Source organism: Pongo abelii, chromosome 9 (genome assembly GCF_028885655.2).
Source record: "Pongo abelii isolate AG06213 chromosome 9, NHGRI_mPonAbe1-v2.0_pri, whole genome shotgun sequence".
Lineage (NCBI taxonomy): Eukaryota > Metazoa > Chordata > Mammalia > Primates > Hominidae > Pongo > Pongo abelii.
This window is the reverse complement of record NC_071994.2, coordinates 72892933-72914357: the sequence shown is the minus strand read 5'-3', so window position 1 is coordinate 72914357 and position 21425 is coordinate 72892933. Positions and strand designations below refer to the sequence as shown.

At 41.7% G+C, this 21425-nt stretch overlaps 1 protein-coding gene and 1 pseudogene across 1 annotated transcript; one reads left to right on the top strand and one right to left on the bottom strand.

Annotated features, from left to right (window-relative positions):
* The first annotated feature begins 533 nt into the window (after positions 1-533).
* LOC100451254 (olfactory receptor 51E1) lies at positions 534-12054 on the top strand. The gene is made up of 2 exons (XM_002822152.4): positions 534-582; positions 9047-12054. Exon 2 carries the CDS (start codon positions 9086-9088, stop codon positions 10040-10042), a length of 957 nt encoding a protein of 318 aa, XP_002822198.2. The 5' UTR covers positions 534-582; positions 9047-9085; the 3' UTR covers positions 10043-12054.
* Positions 12055-17409: 5355 nt separating this feature from the next.
* LOC100461159 (olfactory receptor 51I2-like) lies at positions 17410-18371 on the bottom strand (annotated as a pseudogene).
* Between the last annotated feature and the right edge of the window lie 3054 nt (positions 18372-21425).

The window sequence follows — 21425 nt, the reverse complement described above, 5'->3', positions numbered from 1 at the left end:
GTGTCCCCCAAAGGAGAGAAGGCAGGACAGAAAGAACACTTCAGGATGGAAATGGGCTGACACTTAACCGTGGAGTGTCTCTGCAAACTTCCTATGCCATTCTCCTGTTTGAGTTTGATAAACCTGAGAAGAGACTTGGATAAAGACCGTCACGAAGACTACACTAATGAGTTTCTTTTAGCTTTTTTCTACTCACTTTTCCTATCTAACTTCACATTGGGAGTTCGCATGAGGATCCCAGCAGCCCATTAGGGGAGGACTCTAGAGACCCCTTTCCCCATTGCCTCTCCTCCCCATACCCCCAGGCATATCCTCCCAGGGCACAGAAGCTGAGAAGCAGTCCAGAACTGCAGTGGGCTAGTGAGGGGTACCTGCTGATGTATCCTTTGGACAGCATTCTGCCCCACCCTGCAGGAAGAAGCAGAAGGAGGGAGGGGGTAAGGCAGAGAATAAATAACCCTGACCAGGGAGGTCCAAGGGAGTAGGCGGAGACAGAGAGGCTGTATTTCAGTGCAGCCTGCCAGACCTCTTCTGGAGGAAGACTGGACAAAGGGGGTCACACGTTCCTTCCATACAGTTGAGGTGAGTGCAGGAGGCCAGGGGCATGTCTAGGTGCATGGGTTACTTGCAGCTAGGGGTCTCCTGTTAGACTTGCTGAGTGCATGAGAAGCCAGGCTGTGAAGAACCAGAAGTGGGAGATGTGTAGGAAGCCCCTGACTCAAAGGACAGGCAGCCTTAGTGATCTCTATGTTTGTGTGATGAACAGAAGCATGTGGGTGTTGGAGGTAGCCTAAGGGTAGTTTTCAAGCAGTTTTTCAGTGATTAGTTTACTAGTATGCCCATCTAGAGGCTGGCAGGGGCTGATGTGAATGAGGACAGAGGACAGGCTGGGCTGGGGTTAGACTGGGGCTGCATTGGGGTTGGGTTGGGGTTTGGTGTGTGAACAGGGCGAACGTGGTTGAAGCTCAGTCTATGACTGGGGATGAGGCTGCAGCTGGGGTGGAAGTGGGGCTCTGAGTGAGGTTGGGTTCATTCTATGCTGTACATCAGGAGTCAGGCTGTGGCTGAGACTGGGACTTAGTAATCTTCCTGGGGCTCCGATCTTAGCTTGGTCTGTGTCTAGATCAGGGTTCAGTCTTCAGCCCATTTAAAAAGTAGATTAGTGTCCACACGGCAGCACCCCTTGCCTTGTACTCTTTACTCTAGCTACACTAAGTCACTTTCAGCATTCCGAACAAGGTCTGTTCTCTTTCTCTCTGGCTCTTTGTATTAGCCAGGATGTATTTTTAAAAACAAACTAGATCAGGTCTGTTGCTGAAATTCCCCCAAGTCACTCAGAATTAAACCAAAGCTCCTTGCCATACCCTGCAAGAAACTCTTACCTGATGAGGTCCTTGCCCTCCTCTCACCTCATCTTCTCAAACTCTCTTGTGCTCTTGATGCTCTGGCCACCTTGACCTTCCTTTTGTTCCATGAATCCCCCAATATCATTCTTGCTGGGGGACCCTTTTCTCTTGCTGTCTCCCACGGTTGGAATGCACTTTCCCTGGATCTTAGAATGGCTAGTGTTTTCTCATCACATGTCACATCCTTAAGAGAGGATTTTTCTGACCCCTGTCTCCAGTATGAGTGTCCTGCACCCATCTTCCTCTGCCCTATCACTCTGTCTTTCTTTCATGCCCTTATCTTCATCTGAAATTTTGTTTACTTCTCATTATTGGCCTCATGTTATATGAGCTCCCTAAAAGCCATCATCTTGTCTGATTTATCTACTGTTTCATCTCCAGTTTTTGACACTCAATATGTTTTTGTTGTCTAACTGAATGCTGCTGTGCCCCACCCCATTAACTGCCTGTGCAGCTGCCCCATTACCTGCCTGCAGCAGGTCCTGCCATCACCATGACTTAAATGTCATCTCCTCAGGGAAGCCCTTGGAGCCTAAAAAGCTTGCTGAGCTATTGTTGTCTTTGCTTCTGAGGCCCTTTTGCTTACCCTTGTCCCAGAATTTATCATAATGTGCTGTGATGGCTGCATATTTGTCTCAATTTCTCCCCATCCTTGGAAGGCTGGAACGATATCTCTGGTACTCAGCAGAGTCTGGCACAGAAGTCCATCAATGATTGTTGAAAAAATGAATACACTGATCAAAATCCCACTTTGGGCATTTCCCTTGCCTTACATTTGCTTGCAGCCAGAGTAGCTCTAAAAGGAACTGGTAACTAGGCACAGCTTTGCAGATCTTTAGAACACTTATCTGGTCCTACTCAGGAAGTGGAGGAGCAGAGACCTGAAACCTAGGAACTCTGCCTAGGGGTGATTTTAGGTGGTCAGGCTGACTTGAGTGAGCAGGGTGGGGTGAGGGCTCACTTTGCTTTTTGGAAGTTAGAAATTGCTCTCTCTCATCTTTCCATTTTCATCTTGGCCATTTTAAGAAGAGTGGCCAACACCTTGTAAGGGTTCATCTGCTTTATTAAATACAAGTAAGGTGTGGGGCACAGTGGATGCAGATAATTTGAGTGGAAGTAATTCTGGGGCTACTACCCTCACTAAGTGTTAGGGAAGGGACTCTATTTAAGAATCAAGTGACAAGCTCCTTCAGTCCTTGCCAGCCACAGCATTGCGCCTGAGGTCTGCCTTCCCTCTCTGTGCCTGGGACGAGGAGCCAGAGGCTCCCAGGTATGTCTGGGCTTCTCTCCAAGGACATTCTTTTCTAAATATTCCCAGAGGCTGACAGCAGCGCCAGAGGCCCCCACTCCATTGCTCTGGGCATGAAACATTCTGTGTGTTTAGCCCAGATAATGACAGTGACAATGAATCTCCTCCATGTTCTCCTTCCACACTGAACCTAAGTGGGGAGAGCTGGTCATGTGTCCTGAGTCCAAGAGGGGCCTCTGGACTCATGGTTCGTCAGTGTTGGATTCCTGAGAGATTAATATTGAAATAGTGCTTACAAAGCGAAGTCCCTTCTTAAGGAGACATGGAGAGGGGTAGGGCAGTAGCTTGGCATATTGTAAAGCAATGAATTTAGCACTAAGGGCTCTAACTAACCCTCAACATCCTTATCTGTCAAATGGGATTAATGATATCTGCTTGACAGGTGGATGAGAGGCTCTAATTAGATAATAAGGAAATACTTGGTAGAGGACAAGCCTTTTAATCTCCATTGTGGGGCCTACCCATGTCACAGCCTTTGGAATTAGGGCTGAAAGAGGAGGTGAGTGTCCCAAGTTCCAGTGCAGAAGAGTCTTCTTTGCAGCCCTCTTGGTTTCCCTTCTAAGAGTATACCCAGGGCAGCTGTGCTACTTACCAAGCCCTTCTTATACCTTGCCTTTTGGGTGGATTTTATTAGCTTTCAGAAGGTGTGGCAAAATTAAAGGCAGCCTAGAATGAGGGAAAGTGTATAGGCCTTGGTATGAGACTATCTAGGTTAAGTTTCTGCATTGCCAGTCACCTGTTAAACTTTGGTTATGTTATTTAATGTCTTGGAGCCTCAGTTTTCTCACCCATAATATAGAAAGGATCCATAGTACTCACCCATAATATAGAGAGGATCCATGGTGCAGCAAGAAGGGATGTTGATGACTTTGGCCCCTTTGCCTGAAGTTCTAGGTTAAATCAGTTTCTCTGCCTTAAACTTTCCCTTCCCAGCAGATTGAATTAAACACCCTCACCTTCTGCAGAGCTGTTCCCAGATTAGAGATAATATTTATACAGATGGCACTGTATAGTTTCTGTCATTTTGTAGGTGCTCAATAATCTATGTTCATATTATAAAAACAACAAAATCAGGGTTAAAGGTGACCTCATTGTTCTCTTGGGTCAGAAGAGATAGGGCTAATAGGCTAATGGTACACCTTTGGAGTACCATCTCACTAAGTTCTAATTATGAACAGCTGCTCAAGCTGGAAGGCCATCTGGAAGTCATCTGGTCCCTCTGCCTGTCTCGTGGAGGGACTGTGGAACATTGGGATGCTTCAGGGCTGGCCAGTCTGAAGGGTGGCACTTGGGCCCTCTGGCTGGTTCCCTCTCCATCCCTTCATTTCTCTCCTGCTGTCTGGTTTATCTCTCTGACTGCTTTTTCATGGGTCTATGAGAAAGAGTTCTAGGGAAGAATGTGAGGATGGGCTGGTGAGGGGGGCTGGGCTGGCATTAGGAGACAGAGTTCTGAAGCCCGGGGGAAGGAAGGGAGAGGGCTGAAGGCCTCCACTTGGATTTCCAGTCTTTACAGTTGGGAGCTCCTGTTCCCCTATTCCTGAGAAAAGGTTAAGATGTCCTTCATAGTTCCTGAAGAAACATTCCTGGAACTTGCTAAGATAGTTCAACTTATTCACAGAAAATCTCAGCACAGGGCTCTTCCTTGGGGATTAGAGCAGTGTGTGGGCTTTCTAAAAAAAAAAAAAAAATGCTTTGTTAGTTTATTTTTTCTTGATTGTGCCTTATTTTCAAAATAATTTAGTTCCAAGTTCCTCCAGAACTCAAAACCATCTCACTGAGTTTTAATTACTAACAGCTGCTCAAGCTGGAAGGCCATCTGGAAGTCATCTGGTCCCTCTGCCTGTCTTGTGGAGGGACTGTTGAACATTGGGACACTTCAGGGCCGGCCAGTCTGAACGGTGGCACTTGAGCTCTCTGGCTGGCTCCTTCTCCATCCGTTCATTTCTCTCCTGCTGTAGTCTTCTGGGGTCCAGGCTGATATTTTAGCCCCAGCGATAGCTGCCCATTTTATACTGCCTAGGCACCTCCCTCCCAGGCGAGCTGAATCTTCCTTTTGTTGATTTCTGGTATCTTTGTATCAGTGCCCAGTCTTGCTATTGTGAGAAATTGACTGCTAGTAAATATGTGTGTGTATGAGTGTGTACATAGAGGCCGAGTGGTGATTAAGGTGACAAATTTGGGGAATTGAAAAGTATATGCAATTTCATACATTTTCAGAGACCTTGTTGCCCATTTTTGTGGAAAACAATGCACTATGTGTACTCCGATTTGGTTTTGACAATTCCTTTAGACATGCCTTATCTCATACAATTTCACAGCAGCACTATGCAGTTATTATTATTCACTGCATTTATTTAGCGCAAAGACTTGTGTTCTAAGCCCCAGGATTCTGCTCACCACATCACTTTACCTTCATAGGCAATAGTGTTGCATATGCCCAGCCAGAGTTCTTTCCCAGTGTGTTTCCTAAGACAGCACATTTTTTTAATCCTGAGTATCAACCTGCTCTGCCATATCTATTCATGTAAAACTGATGGATAGCATGGATATCTGACCCTCTGGAGTACCAGAACCTTCTTGCCAGTGTTTCCAGGTGAGGGATCTTATGTCTATCCTGCTCGTAGGCACAAATTGTGCTGCATGTCCACTTTGCATTTATTAGGACCAAGACCTTGCAGCTGCTCTTTTTTTTTAATATATATTTCTCTGGCCCTCTGGCTCCTCGGGTAAGAAAGACTTTTCTGTTTGACCCTAAAGATTATTTTTACAAAATTAAGATTACTCTGCACTGACCTTCCAAACATCATCTCATCCTTCTCAAAAGTCTCTCTAGTATGGATAACAGGCAGTCTTAACTATGCTCTTGGCTGTGTTACCCTCACTAGATATATACTAAGAGACTCTCCTGTTGATAAAACTCATTTTCATCTTCCAAAGCATTAACTAAACAATTAATAAATATAATAAGGTTCCTGGTGTTCAGGAGCTCATAATTCAGGGGAAAATATAGCAATAATTATAGTTACTCTTATCAAGAGGGTAAATACTTTAAAAAGACCTAAATAATGTTCTTTTTGAGCACAGAACAGTAAGCATTTAATTATGCTTAGGTAAAAGAGGCTTAGGAGAAGTAGTATAGGAGAGAGACAGTAAGCCAGGATGTGAACAATGAGTGCGGGAAGTCAAGGAGGAAGATCTCGGAGGCACAGTTTTTCTTGACAAGGGGATGAGAAGTAAAAAAAGACGGAAAGACACAGAGTCATGGGAATCAAGGCTATATTTGTGAAATAGCATGAACTCCAACGTGGCTAGATCATAGGGATCATGGTGAGGAGTGGTGAGGGAGGAACCCAGGCCCGGGTGGTGAAAGACAGACCTTTAGCCATGTCATAAGAAGTTTAGTCTTTATTCTAGAATCAATTTGGAGTTTCAAGGGTATTTTTAAAAATAATAGGGAGCGAGCTGGTTTCATCTGATTAGATTGTTGGGACTTTGTGGATGAGGAAGGTTACCATAGAGACGTGGCAGTCAGGATCAGAGAACCTGGTTTGTATGATGGTTCAGGCCACCATAACAGAAAAAAAGAAACACTGGAGGAAAATGGTTAACAGCAACAGATATTATTTTTTGCATACTTACTATGTGTGAGGTATTGTGTTAAGTGCTTTACATTTATCATCTCATTTAATCTTCACATTGACCCCCTATTAGCCAGGGACTCTTATAATCATTTTAATGATGAGGATGCTGAGGCTTAGAAAGGTTAAATGATTTACCGCAGATCACACAGCTCTAGAGGTTTTAGACTGGGTTTAGAATGTAAGAGTTCAAAGATCATAGTTTCAATGGCTATATAATACTGCCTCTGAAAGAGTTTGTTTTTTGAACATGGAGAGTTTGATGTGCTTGAAAGATGATTAGGTGAACCCTTTTAGTAAGTCTTCAGAATTATGAATCTGGATTACAAAAGAGAATTCAGGGTTCATTAAATAGGTTTGGGGATCAATTGTTTGTACAACAAAAATGGATTTACTGAAGGGGATGAGATGGCCCAGGAAGAGAATGTAGAACAGGAAGAGCACCGAAGATACAATTTTGGAGAGGAGAGTGAAAATCCAGAAACGAAACCAATAATTAGTGATTAGAGAGAGCTGAGGAACAGCAGGAAGGAGAGGGAGAAGCTCTAAGAAGGAGGAAACTGCTCCCGGTGCCACATGCTGCAGAGAAGCTGCAGCAGCGAGAAGGGACGTTGATGACTTTGGCCCTTTGCCTGAAGTTCTAGGTTAAATATGGTTTCTCTGCCTTAAACCTTCCCTTCCCAGCAGATTGAATTAAACTCTCTCACCCTCTGTTCTACTATTCATGCTCCCATTGTTTTCCCACTAATTTCTGTCTGGTCTGAGGAAACCTCTGGGTGACCGCTTGATGCTGGTACAAAGATTTGTGACACACCCTGAACCCATGGGACCTCTCCTGATGCTGGCCATGAATTCTGACTTATACTCAGCTGCTTTCTGGTAATCCGTGCAGAAACCCCTACCCCAGCTCTCAAACATTCAAGGGCCAAATCTATATAAAAACTACAATACACATGATCTAATAAATACAGGTTGAGTATCCCTAATCCAAACATCCAAAATCTGAAATGCTCCAAAATCTGAAATGCTCCAAAATCTGAAACTTTTGGAGCACCAACATGATGCTCAAAGAGAATGCTCACTGGAGTATTTCAAATTTCGGATTTTTGCCTTAGGGATGTTGATCTGGGTATGTATAATGCAAATATTCCCCCCCAAAAAAATCCCAAATCGGAAACACTTCTGGTTTCAAGCATTTAAGATAAGAGCTACTCTATAGTAGGAGCACATGAATATTTGTAGATGGAGGAAAGAAAAGGAGGGAGGGAGGGAATCAGTTCACTCTTAACAGAGACATACAATCTGAGATGACCCAAGTCTGACATTTTCCACCTCAGTAATATCAAATCATTTTTGTAGTCAGATTCAGTTCGTTTGCAGGCTGAATTCTGCTATAGGATTGATTATGCCTCCAGTGCTTCTAATGCCATCACCCCTCAGGGTTAGTATTCTAATTGTATCAATCTCACTTTCTTAGATTGGGTGGGTCTCCTAGAAGCAGAGCCTGAGGTGGGGGTTCTTGTCCAAATGACATATTGAGGGAGTACATGGCCATGAGAAGAAGAAGGAGGGAATCCTGGTAAGGCAGGGGAAGAAAGCTAAGCAGGGCTGTGATATCAGCTGGAGACAAGCCTCAGGCTGGTTCGTTGGGAAACTCTGAAGTACAAATTGCCTCAAAGTGTTTGTTGCACCCAGAGGCAATGGGGCTCGCCTTTGGTAACCCTTATGTCAGGCAGCCACTGGCCTCTAGATGTGCATCATGGGGGCACAGTGTAACCTTTCTGGGTGAGGTGCCTCCCATTTGACCTAGGACAATCCTCTGGAAAGAAGGGGAGCTGTGAGCCCTTAGCACTCAATGCTCAGTGCAGATGGGAGATGGTTACATTGGCTTTGTGAATGGGGTCTGGCTGGGACACCAATGGTATCCACTATAGCCATCATTCTTTATTTGAAATAAACAGAGTAGTCTGGACAAGTGTAAAGCTTTTGGTGGTCATTTGGAAAAGAAGGTAATGTAGAGTTAGACTTCAGGATTAATTTAGTGTCAGTTTTTTATTGGATTACAGTTTATCATAATAGAATATGAATTGTGACTTGAATATCAACAATTTGATCTTTAAGATTGAAATGGTTATTAAAAGGTCAAATATTAAGTTATGTTAAAGTTAGGGTTAAGTTTAGAATTGGGGAGATCATTAGATTAATGATGGGGTTAGGTTTCAATATTAATCTGTTACTACTAGTGTTGTTACACTTGGACTGGAATTTTTTCTTAAAGATAGTCTAATGATATGCTTAGAATTGCAGTTAGTATTAAGCATAGGGAAGCATAAAGGTAAGCTAGGATAGGGGAAATGGTGAGATATTTTTATCACCTAAGATTCTTTTATATTCAGCCAGTATCCTTTCTTTGGAGAACTAAATGATTTGGAATATGCTTAAAATTTTTGTCTTAGTCTTTCACTTGCTGTCAGGATTAACAATACAGATGGGGTTAGTAAGTAGGACTGGATGAATTTGTGTCTGGTTCTTGAATTATGTTAGATTATGTGAGATTGCATTTAGAATATGATTAGAATTTGCATAAGAAATGGAATTAGAGTTTGAGTTAGAGAACAGGACGTCAGGATAGAGTGAGGTGTTAGGTATTGGGATTCTTATGGATCTGACAATGGCTTATCTTTGCATTCCAGCCTCTACCTGCCTGGTGCTGGTCACAGTTCAGCTTCTTCATGATGGTGGATCCCAATGGCAATGAATCTAGTGCTACATACTTCATCCTAATAGGCCTCCCTGGTTTGGAAGAGGCTCAGTTCTGGTTGGCCTTCCCATTGTGCTCTCTCTACCTTATTGCCGTGCTAGGTAACTTGACAATCATCTACATTGTGCGGACTGAGCACAGCCTGCATGAGCCCATGTATATATTTCTTTGCATGCTTTCAGGCATTGACATCCTCATCTCCACCTCATCCATGCCCAAAATGCTGGCCATCTTCTGGTTCAATTCCACTACCATCCAGTTTGATGCTTGTCTGCTACAGATGTTTGCCATCCACTCCTTATCTGGCATGGAATCCACAGTACTGCTGGCCATGGCTTTTGACCGCTATGTGGCCATCTGTCACCCACTGCGCCATGCCACAGTACTTACATTGCCTCGTGTCACCAAAATTGGTGTGGCTGCTGTGGTGCGGGGGGCTGCACTGATGGCACCCCTTCCTGTCTTCATCAAGCAGCTGCCCTTCTGCCGCTCCAATATCCTTTCCCATTCCTACTGCCTACACCAAGATGTCATGAAGCTGGCCTGTGATGATATCCGGGTCAATGTTGTCTATGGCCTTATCGTCATCATCTCTGCCATTGGCCTGGACTCACTTCTCATCTCCTTCTCATATCTGCTTATTCTTAAGACTGTATTGGGCTTGACACGTGAAGCCCAGGCCAAGGCATTTGGCACTTGTGTCTCTCATGTGTGTGCTGTGTTCGTATTCTATGTACCTTTCATTGGATTGTCTATGGTGCATCGCTTTAGCAAGCGGCGTGACTCTCCCCTGCCCGTCATCTTGGCCAATATCTATCTGCTGGTTCCTCCTGTGCTCAACCCAATTGTCTATGGAGTGAAGACAAAGGAGATTCGACAGCGCATCCTTCGACTTTTCCATGTGGCCACACATGCTTCAGAGCCCTAGGTGTCAGTGATCAAACTTCTTTTCCATTCAGAGTCCTCTGATTCAGATTTTAATGTCAACATTTTGGAAGACAGTATTCAGAAAAAAAATTTCCTTAATAAAAATACAACTCAGATCCTTCAAATATGAAACTGGTTGGGGAATCTCCATTTTTTTCAATATTATTTTCTTCTTTGTTTTCTTGCTACATATAATTATTAATACCCTGACTAGGTTGTGGTTGGATGGTTATTACTTTTCATTTTACCATGCAGTCCAAATCTAAACTGCTTCTACTGATGGTTTACAGCATTCTGAGATAGAATGGTACATGTAGAGAACATTTGCCAAAGGCCTAGGCACGGCAAAAGAAAAATAAACACAGAATATAATAAAATGAGATAATCTAGTTTAAAACTATAACTTCCTCTTCAGAACTCCCAACCACATTGGATCTCAGAAAAAGACTGTCTTCAAAATGACTTCTACAGAGAAGAAATAATTTTTCCTCTGGACACTAGCACTTAAGGGGAAGATTGGAAGTAAAGCCTTGAAAAGAGTACATTTACCTACGTTAATGAAAGTTGACAGACTGTTCTGAGAGTTTTCACAGCGTATGGACACTGTTTTTCCTATTTAATTTTCTTATCAACCCTTTAATTAGGCAAAGATATTATTAGTAGCCTCATTGTAGCCATGGGAAAATTGATGTTCAGTGGGGATCAGTGAATTAAATGGGGTCATACAAGTATAAAAATTAAAAAAAAAAAAGACTTCATGCCCAATCTCACATGATGTGGAAGAACTGTTAAAGAGACCAACAGGATCATGGGTTAGAGATTTCCAGAGTCTTACATTTTCTAGAGGAGGTATTTAATTTCTTCTCACTCATCCAGTGTTGTATTTAGGAATTTCCTGGCAACAGAACTCATGGCTTTAATCCCACTAGCTATTGCTTATTGTCCTGGTCCAATTGCCAATTACCTGTGTCTTGGAAGGAGAAGTGATTTCTAGGTTCACCATTATGGAAGATTCTTATTCAGAAAGTCTGCATAGGGCTTATTGCAAGTTATTTATTTTTAAAAGTTCCATAGGTGATTCTGATAGGCAGCGAGGTTAGGGAGCCAGCAGTTACGATGGGAAGTATGGAATGGCAGGTGTTGAAGATAACATTGGCCTTTTGAGTGTGACTCGTAGCTGGAAAGTGAGGGAATCTTCAGGACCATGCTTTATTTGGGGCTTTGTGTAGTATGGAACAGGGACTTTGAGACCAGGAAAGCAATCTGACTTAGGCATGGGAATCAGGCATTTTTGCTTCTGAGGGGCTATTACCAAGGGTTAATAGGTTTCATCTTCAACAGGATATGACAACAGTCTTAACCAAGAAACTCAAATTACAAATGCTAAAACATGTGATCATATATGTGGTAAGATTCATTTTCTTTTTCAATCCTCAGGTTCCCTGATATGGATTCCTATAACACGCTTTCATCCCCTTTTGTAATGGATATCATGTTTGGAAATGCCTATTTAATACTTGTATTTGCTGCTGGACTGTAAGCCCATGAGGGCACTGTTTATTATTAAATGTCATCTCTGTTCATCATTGACTGCTCTTTGCTCATCATTGAATGCCCCAGCAAAGTGTGTAGAACATAATAGTGCTTATGCTTGATACCAGTTATTTTTCACCAAACCTGATTCCTTCTGTCCTGAACACATAGCCAGGCAATTTTCCAGCCTTCTTTGAGTTGGGTATTATTAAATTTCTAGCCATTACTTCCAATGTGAGTGGAAGTGACATGTGCCATTTCTATACCTGGCTCATAAAACCCTCCCATGTGCAGCCTTTCATGTTGACATTAAATGTGACTTGGGAAGCTATGTGTTACACAGAGTAAATCACCAGAAGCCTAGATCCCTAAAAAAACTGTGCAGAGCCAAACCTCTGTCATTTGCAACTCCCACTTGTATTTGTACCAGGCAGTTGGATAAGTGAAAAATAAAGTACTATTGTGTCAAGTCTCTGAAAATGATTTTGTTGTTCTTAAAGCATTCTAGGCTTGTAAACAAAACACTAATTTCATAGTTGTTGAATAAATAGATTGAAAACTAAAGGAAATAATAACTGAAAACTGAAGGGCTCAGAAAAGTCTGCTCTTCATCCTATATGCTTACATAAGAGGTATATTTATACCTACATAAGAGGTATAAATTTATCAAAGAAGGAAATATTTCCTTATGCTAGCATAAGTATCACAAAGTCCTTATTAATCATTATGACATCAAGCTGTGTCTCATACAGGTTTCTATTAATTTGCTTTGGATCACTTCCATCCCAACTACTTAGGAAACTTACATTATTGTCTCTTCTCCCTCATGGATATTCAACCTCACTCTCTCAAATGAATCATTCCTAGCATTTATCATGTTTAAGTCCCTTTCCATATTAAAAGCAACAATGACAACAACCAGTATAAATCTGTCTAAACTCATATTCCTTCTGTCTCTTCCCATTAATAGCCAAATTTCTTAGAGAAGTTATCTATAACTTACCTTCACTTACACATCTCTCATATAACTCTTCCATTATTCCAGTTTAGTTTTGGCCTTGGTCAAACTACCAAAGAATTTTACTATACATCATCAGGAACCTCTATGTGTCTGAGGTTTTAGTTTTTATCTTCCCTGATTTCTCAACAACATTTAACACAGTTGACCACTCTCTTTCTTGATACATTTTCTTCCTTTGCCCTTTGTGGCATCGCACTCATGGTTTTCTTCTTATATCTCTGCATACTTCTCAGTTTCTTTGCACATACATTCTACTCTGCTTGGTGAGAGAATATGGTGTAAAAGGGCCTCTAATCAGGCCTCTAATTCCTACACAATTAATACTTGTATTTGTTGCTGGTCTATAAAATTTGAGTTAATGGCCTCTAATTCCTATGCACTCATACACACACACACACACACACACACACACACCCCACTCACTTTGCCATTTGTGTATCAGAGACATAATTTGTATCTTTAGACTAGACTATTGGGCTAGTCTAGAGCTCTAGGAGTATAGGTCCAATGGCCTGTGTAACCCAGCCATTTGGATGCTTCAAGCTCGAAGTGTCCAAAAATCAAACTAATGATATTCTTTGATGAATATAATGATAATTATATTCATCATTCATGTTTCATATATATCAGTTAATCTCACCACCACTTGTTCTGATGTGCAAGCCTCAAACCTAGGAGTGAAACTTGGCCTTTTCTTTTTCTTCTCTTAACCATCATATTTAATTCCAAATAAAGTTATGTAATTTCTACTGCTTTTATAACTTTGATCCCATATTTCTCTTTATTTGTACCACTACTCCCCTAGTCCAAGCCACAATAGATTCATCTGGACTATTTTGATAGCCTTATAAGTAGTAAATTTGCATGCATTATAGCTTTAATTCAATCTATTCTCTGCAACACAGTGTAAAACCATCTTTACAAAGGTGAATGTGCTCATGTCAAAACCACTCTCTCCTCTGCTTGAAATACTCTTAATATTTCCCATCTTTTTGGTTGAGCCCATTTCTATTTTCAGTCTTCTCTTCAACCACCGTCTCCTTGCTCACTGACTTCCAGTCCCACTGCCTTTTGTTTCATTCCTTGATTTCACCATACTTCCTCCTTCTACAAGCTCTTTGGAGACATGGTTTTCTATGCCTAATACTCTTTCCCCTAAATATTCTTTCCCAGTTATTATTATTATTTTTTAACATTCAGGCCTCCCCTTAATTATCATTTCTTGAGAGAAGTCATTCCTTACACCTTAGGGCAGGTCAGATACCCTTATTGTATACTTTTATAGAACCATCTATTCTTTTCTGTTTGTTTGTTTGTTTTTTTGAGATGCAGTCTCGCTCTGTCGCCCAGGCTGGAGTGCAATGGTGTGATCTCGGCTCACTGCAACCTCCGCCTCCTGGATTCAAGCAATTCTCCTGCCTCAGGCTCCCCAGTAACTGGGATTACAGGTGCCTGCCACAACGCCCGGCTAATTTTTTCTATTTTTAGTAGAGACAGGGTTTCACTATGTTCTCCAGGCTAGTCTTGAACTCCTGAGCTCACGGGATCCATCTGCCTCGGTTTCCCAAAATGCTGGGATTACAGGTGTGAGCCACCACACCCGGCCGGAACCATCTATTCTTAATTCACTTATTTAGTCATTTTCATAGGCAGAATTCTAAAATGGCCTTACAGAAATGTCCTGCTCTGGTTCCCAGAACCTTTGAATATTATGAAATATCACTCCTGGGATTGTGTTATATGCTGTATTGCACAACTGGATCCTTCATATAGGGAGATTATAGCCTCGTGGGCCTGATCTAATCACATGAGACCTTAAAAACAAGACATTTCTCTAGCTGGTGACAGAAGAAGTCAGAGATATTCAAAGCATGGCAAGGATTTGATGTGCTGTGCTGGCTTGATGATGGAGGAGCGCGTGAGAAGGAATGTGGGCAGCCTAGGGAGCTGAGGGAGGCCAATGGAGAGCAATGGAAAAGTGATCCCAGTGGCACAGCTTCAAGGAACTGGATTCTGTTAATAACCAAAATGAATGTGGAAGCAGTTTCTTCCCCAAGGCTCCCAAATTAGAACCCAGTCCGCTGAAACTAATTTTAGCCTTATGAGAACCCAGCCATATTTCTCATAAGGCTAAGAAGCTCACCCACACTTCTGACCTTCAAAATATGAACTAATAAATGGGTATTGTTTTAAGCTGCTTCATTTTTTTTTCTCTGCAGCAATGGGAAACTAATGTAGTCACCAAATACATTCTTAGTGCTATTAAAATAAGTGTGAACCCAGCACTGAGAATGCAATGGAGAACAAAGGTGGTTTAAATTCTTCCCTCATGGAGTGCACAGTCCCCTGGGGGAAGAATAGCCTAAATGGATATTGCTTAATGCTATTGCAAATTTATATTTCTTTGTAAACATATTTAATTAATGTGTATTCCTTCCACAAGGATCAAGTCTGGTTTTGGTAGCATTGTATTCTTGTCCATCATGTAACAGAGTATCTGGCTCACAGGAGTCACTAAAGAGAAAATAAAAGAACTATTTGTTAATACATGAAGAATAAAACGCTTCAAGTCAGATCGCTGATATGAATGAGACAGTTGTGATGGAGTTTGAGTAAGGTTTGTTTTCCTGACTCTTAAGCTTGTGTTCTTAAACACTGTAACATAAAATCCTACTTACCCAATTCAGACACTACATACTGAGATCCTGTGAAATCGACCTCACACGTAGTGTTGTGGGACAATCAGAGATAGGAGAGACCCAACAGAGTGAGTTCAGGAAAGGACTTTATTAAAAGGTGATCACCTGGCTCAGTAGGACTAGTGTCCAGGAAAGTCTGAGTCCTGGACAAAGAAAGCAGCCACCTTTTAAGCAGTCAGTGGCCAGGAGTTACGTGATGCACGAAGCGTACTTACAGAAGCGAGAACAAAGGCAGTTGATCAGTTTTTTACATTTACCTATACTATATGTTCTACATCCTTGGGAAACCATGTTTCTGTATCAACCTTGTAACTCTGCAGCTGTGCTAAGGAGGTGAAGCAGGAACTGGCTGAGCCTCAAGGAATGTGAAACTGGTGAGTACAGATAAGGCTCGCTGAGCACAGAAGGAAAAACAGGCAGTTAGTATTCTTCTCTAACTTAGACTACAGGGGGCATACACTACACTTAGCTTTTAAAGGAAAAAGTAAAAATTTCTCGGTTGTCTTTGTACTTGTAAAATGCATGAATTCCTTCTTCAGTGGTAGGAAGGGTAGTGGCACAGGTGAAGAGAAAGACCACACATGTCCTTACAACACATGTCCTTCACCTTGTAAGAAGGTGCATTCCAGCAGACACACGTAAACAAATCTTAGTATTGTGTGCCCCAAAGCCCTTTTTCATTTCTTTTTTTCAACAAGAACCCTTTATGGAGCCAAAGTACTTATATCACTGAGGTGTGAAGGTCATCACTTCCAGCAAAAAGGCCCAGGAGACCTCCTAGGGTGAGAAAATAGGGAACTTTTCTTTACTAAGAGAGAATACTTAATTTAGTCAGCCAGTAGTATTGCATCTCTTATACTTCCAGTTTGTCTACCCAACGTAGCTGAAAACCTTCTCACAAATGCTTACAATTATTTATATGTATTCTTCTCTCTGAAGGACCAAAAGCTCCCTAGAGGAAAACATCTCCAAATTACATCTTAAATTAAACAACTCATTGCCTTATCTCCTGTTCAAAATAATTTATCATTAAATCTTCAAAATAATTATTGAGTATCTGCTGTTCCACCAACAGTACTAGGCACTGAGTATATGTTGCCCCCCTCGGGGCTTACCATCTAGTTGAATGACAAACTATTGTATACATGCAGGAAGCAAACATAGTACCTTGAATACTCTGGAAAGGAGAATTAATGAGAGGATTTTCTGAGAAATTAGGTTTATACTTTATTTGAAATGAGACACAGGCATGGGGGGAATGAGAATGTTCCAGGCAGCGTAAAAGGTATCTGGGAAAACTGAGGCCAGATAAGAGGTTAAACTGATTAGTCTTCCTGGTTCTAGTTTTGTTCATATGTCCAACGCACTTCTAATCTGCAATTTATACTAACTTATAGCAAAAATATGATGATTTTTAGGTACTAGATACAAACCAAACAACTTAGCATAGTATGCACAGTCCTATACAATTTGGTCACCTACTTCTTCATCCCCTACCATTCCCTCTTCTTACCCTATGCCACAGCCTTGCCTATAAAGACATAAGTGATAGAGACATAAAGAAGTACAGGAATGCAAACCTTTTCACAAACACTTTTCCTTTTTCAAAACGTGGAGTCTTTTTTTCATGTTGCTCTTTTTTTTCTAGATTTTTCTCTTCCTTATTTAATTCCTACTTAGCCTAGAAAAATTCTAAGTTTTTCAAGGTGAAATAAAAATTATTTCTTCTTTGTGGAAGCTTGCCACACCTTCCCAGGAATGTTCTGTCAACGACCAATTTGTAGTCTCTAGCAATCTTTTGAGAGGAACGTTATTATGGCACTTACTAGTTTATAGTCTGGCTGTGTCTTTACTTGCCTTTCTCCTGGCACAAGGTTGTGAGCTTTCAGAGACAAAGGAACACGTTTCATTTATTTCTCAGTCTTTCATCCTTATCACTACTTTCTTACAAAGTAAATGCTGAACATAAATTTGTAACATAAATAAGCCTTATGGGCTTCCCACTGTCTTAGCACAGATTAGGGATTTTCAGTGCTAGCTGGGTCTAACAGGTTTCTGTAAGGCTATAGCAGTCTCTTTAATGTTACCCAGGCCCTATAATATTTTGTAATTTCATCAGCCTTGGCTTCTCCCCATCAGCATCCTGAGCATGGCCTCCCTGATGGGCTTGGACTTCATACTGTAAATGATGGGGTGGAGCACAGGAGGCATCACCAGGTACACATAGGTAACAAGAGCATGTACAATGTGGGGCAGGTGCCTCCCAGAATGGTGGATCATGGACATGGTGATACCTGGAATAAAGAAGACAAAGACAGCCAGAATGTGGGAAACACAGGTGTTGAGGGCCCAGATGCGCTCCCTGGGAGCGGCCAGGCCCATGACTGTGCGCAGGATGAAGGTATAGGACAGGATGATGAGCAGTGAGTCTACGCCCCCTGTAGATACAACCACATAGAGCCCAGAGCATATATTGATCATGATGTCAGCGCAGGCCCACCTCATTACGTCAGGGTGGAAACAGAACGAGTGGGATAGGATGTTACCACCAGGGCAGAAATTTAGACGCTTAACCAGAAATGGCACAGGAAGAGGCACAAGGTAACTCGAGCCACAATGGCCAGCCCAATCCTGATGATGACACTATTTGTGAGGACAGCTGCATAGTGCAGGGGGTTGGAGACGGCCACAAAGTGGTCAAAGGACATGGCTAGGAGCACTGAGGACTCCACCACAGAGGAGTGCAGGAAGAACATCTAGACCAGGCAGGCATTGAAGCCAGTGAGCCGATAGTCAAACCAGAGCCCAGCCAAGGTGATGGGCAGTGTGGACAAGGTGAGGCCCGCTTCGGGGAGCGTCAGCATGGACAGGAAGTAGCACATGGGCTGGTGCAGGCTGGGGGTCCTCTTCACAGCCAGGAGGATCAGTCAGTTCCCAGTGAGGGCCACAGTGTACATGGAGGAGAAGGGGATGGCGAGCCAGCCATGAATGGCCTCCAGCCCTGGGATGCCAATCATGAGAAAAGCAGGTGGTTGGAAGAAGGAGATGATGTTGACATAGGACTGGGAAGGGAGCATCCTAGGGAGGCAGCTGAAGGCTCTGGAGAGATGTGAGCTCTTCAATCTGAGCAGATAGGAGGACATTGACAGGATGCGTGTCAGTAGAAAGACATTTATTTATGCTGTGTAGGCTTTTTCATTAATTGTTTTCCATTGTTCTTAGCCCTTGGTCTGTTATTATTAACTGTTCCAGGAATGTGCAGACATTAACTAGTATGCCCTCAAATGAAATTCAAGTCTTAAGGGATAGTGTGACTCTTCCCTAGTTAGCAAAACATGAATGATAATGGTAGATATAGAATTTGTTTTTTTTCTCATGTTTATTTATTTCTTTAAATTGACATAAAAATCTATGTATTTATCCTGTACAACATGAAGTTTTCCAGTATATGTACACTGTGGAATGGTGAAATCTAGCTATTTAACACAAGCATTACCTCATACCTTTATGATTTTTGTGGGGAAGATCAGTTAAAATTCACTCTTTTAGCGTTTTCTTTCCCTCCCTCCCTCCCTTCCTTCTTCTCCTTCCTCTCCTTCCTCTCCTTCCTCTCTTCCTCTTTCTTTCTCTCTTTCTCTTTCTCCCTCTCTCTCTTTCTCTCTTTCTCTTTTCTTTTCCTTTCTTTTCTTTTCTTTCTTCTTTTTTGAGATAGGGTCTTGCTTTGTTGCTCAGGCTAGAGTGCAGTGCCAAGATCATAGCTCACTGCAGCCTCAAACTCCTGGGGTCAAGTGATCCTCCTGCCTCAGACTCCTGAGTAGGTGGGACTACAGGTCTGTGCCACCATGCCTAGCTAATTATTTATTTTTTTAATTTTTGTAGAGACCGGGTATCACAGTGTTGTCCAGTCTGGTCTTGAACTCCTGGGATTAAGCAATTCTCCCACCCCAGCCTCCGAAAGTGCTGGCATTATAGGTATGAGCCACCATACCTGGCCTTAGCACTTTCAAGAATAAAAGATGATATATTGTTTTATAGAATTTAGTTGCTATTAACTATACAGTTTATACTGCTTTCACTTTAACATACAGTGTCTTCACTAAATGAAAGTGTTTGCTAATTTTATTTAAGATGTAAAACACACTATCAATGCTCATAATTATCATCATCACATCATTGTTGTTTTTGTCCTGGTCCTGATTGTTATTCTACTGATAGTATATTTTTTGCAGTATTCTAAGTGCTTTCACAGTAATTATGTCATTGGAGTCTCACAATTACTTTGCTAGGTATACAAAGAAGGAAAACATTTTTACTAAAGTGAGTGGAGAGAAATGCTTAAATCTATCAAAGAAAGATTAAAACTGCAGCCTTCCCCATGAAACAGCTATTAAAACTCCACTGTGGCTGGGCGCAGTGGCTCACGCCTATAATCCCAGCACTTTGGGAGGCCCAGGTGGGTGGTTCCTCTGAGGTTGGGAGTTTGAGACTAGCCTGACTAACATGGAGAAACCCTGTCTCTACTCAAAATACAAAATTAGCTGGGCGTGGTGGCACATGCCTGTAATCCCAGCTACTCGGGGGGCTGAGGCAGGCGAATCACTTAAACCCGGGAGGCAGAGGATGCGGTGAGCTGAGATCGTGCCATTGCACTCCAGCCTGGGCAAGAAGAGTGAAACTCTGTCTCAAAAACAAAACAAAACAAAACGAAAACAAAACAAAAAACAAAACAAAACAAAAGAAACCTCGTGTGTGTGTGTGTGTGTGTGTGTGTGTAAGATTTGAGTGCAAAATCCTGACATTCTCTAGTAATCAAGTCTCACCAATGAGAAAGTTTCAGGGTAAGAATGAAAATAGGTAGTAGGAATGTTTTGGTAAATGAAGTGATGATTTGATTCTTACCAGGTCACTAAGAACTGTCAAAGACGTGGGGTCTTTCTGTGTCTTGCCCAGAGAATATCGACTGGGTCATTGGATGCCCTTGCAATTCAGGCTGCAAATTACAAGAATCATTTCTGCACTCCATTGACTCAACATTTCCCAGAATTTAGGAATGTCAGACAAATATTTCCTTTAGCCCCTTAGCATACCCTTCCTAAAGTCTTTTGTCCTTGAATGTGCCTCCCCCTAAATCACTTAACATTGTCTTTCCTAGCTGGGAGGGCCAAAGCTGCAGGCCCAAGGAGCCTGAGGTTCTCCCCTAAAGTTAGAATTTCCAAAGACACCTGTTAAAACATGAATCAAAGACATACATTTAGGCTAGTTTCAATGTTCTGTGGAGTCTGTTCTACTAATGCTACTAATGTTATTGTCTGATGCTGGGCAAATGAATTTACTAATGGATCAATCATTCAGTATCTCTTATGTTCCAGATATTAGACTCTTCACATTTCTGATTGTACATAATACCTCTCTGCTTATAAAACAATCATGCAAGGTAGATATTATCATCTTCTTAAAAAAGATAGCTATAACAACAATAATAATAATATTATTTTAAAACAAATAAAACTAGAGAGAGAGGTTGAGTTCCTCCAGGCCAGTCTAGATGTGACTGTACAAATTCAAATTCAGGTCTACTTCACTTAAACCTTTCAACAGTCTCAAACTGTCTGCATTATACTAGATGCTAGAGATTGGTAAAATGTGGGCTGCTTGGAGCAGATTAACTGGAAGTCCCTATTTTCTTCTAATGTTTCATGGTGACATGATTTAGGGCTCTGCAGATGCAGTGTTTTCCTATTTCTTTAAAACTCTCTTTACTCAGTATAGCCCTTTTTGTTCTTCATACTATTTGTCGTTTATTGTGCTAATTGCCTCTCCATTTTTTATTTTCTTTTTACTAATTCAAGTAACATTTCTTCAGAAACCTCATTCAATCCTAATGTTCTGATTTTGATGATTTCCAAATCTCCGCTCTTTTTTTTTTTTCAGGGACAATCAATGGATGAACAAGTGAATACATTATTGAATAATGATTTTTTATTTATATAATCCACTCCTCTTTACCCCAAGCCTTAATAAAGCCTCCTCTAGTGCCCATGTTCACAACTTTTACTGTATAGTTTGCATATAGGAAAGATCAATGACTCCTTCAGATTAATTAAATTAATTGTTATTTTCAGTCAGTCTTA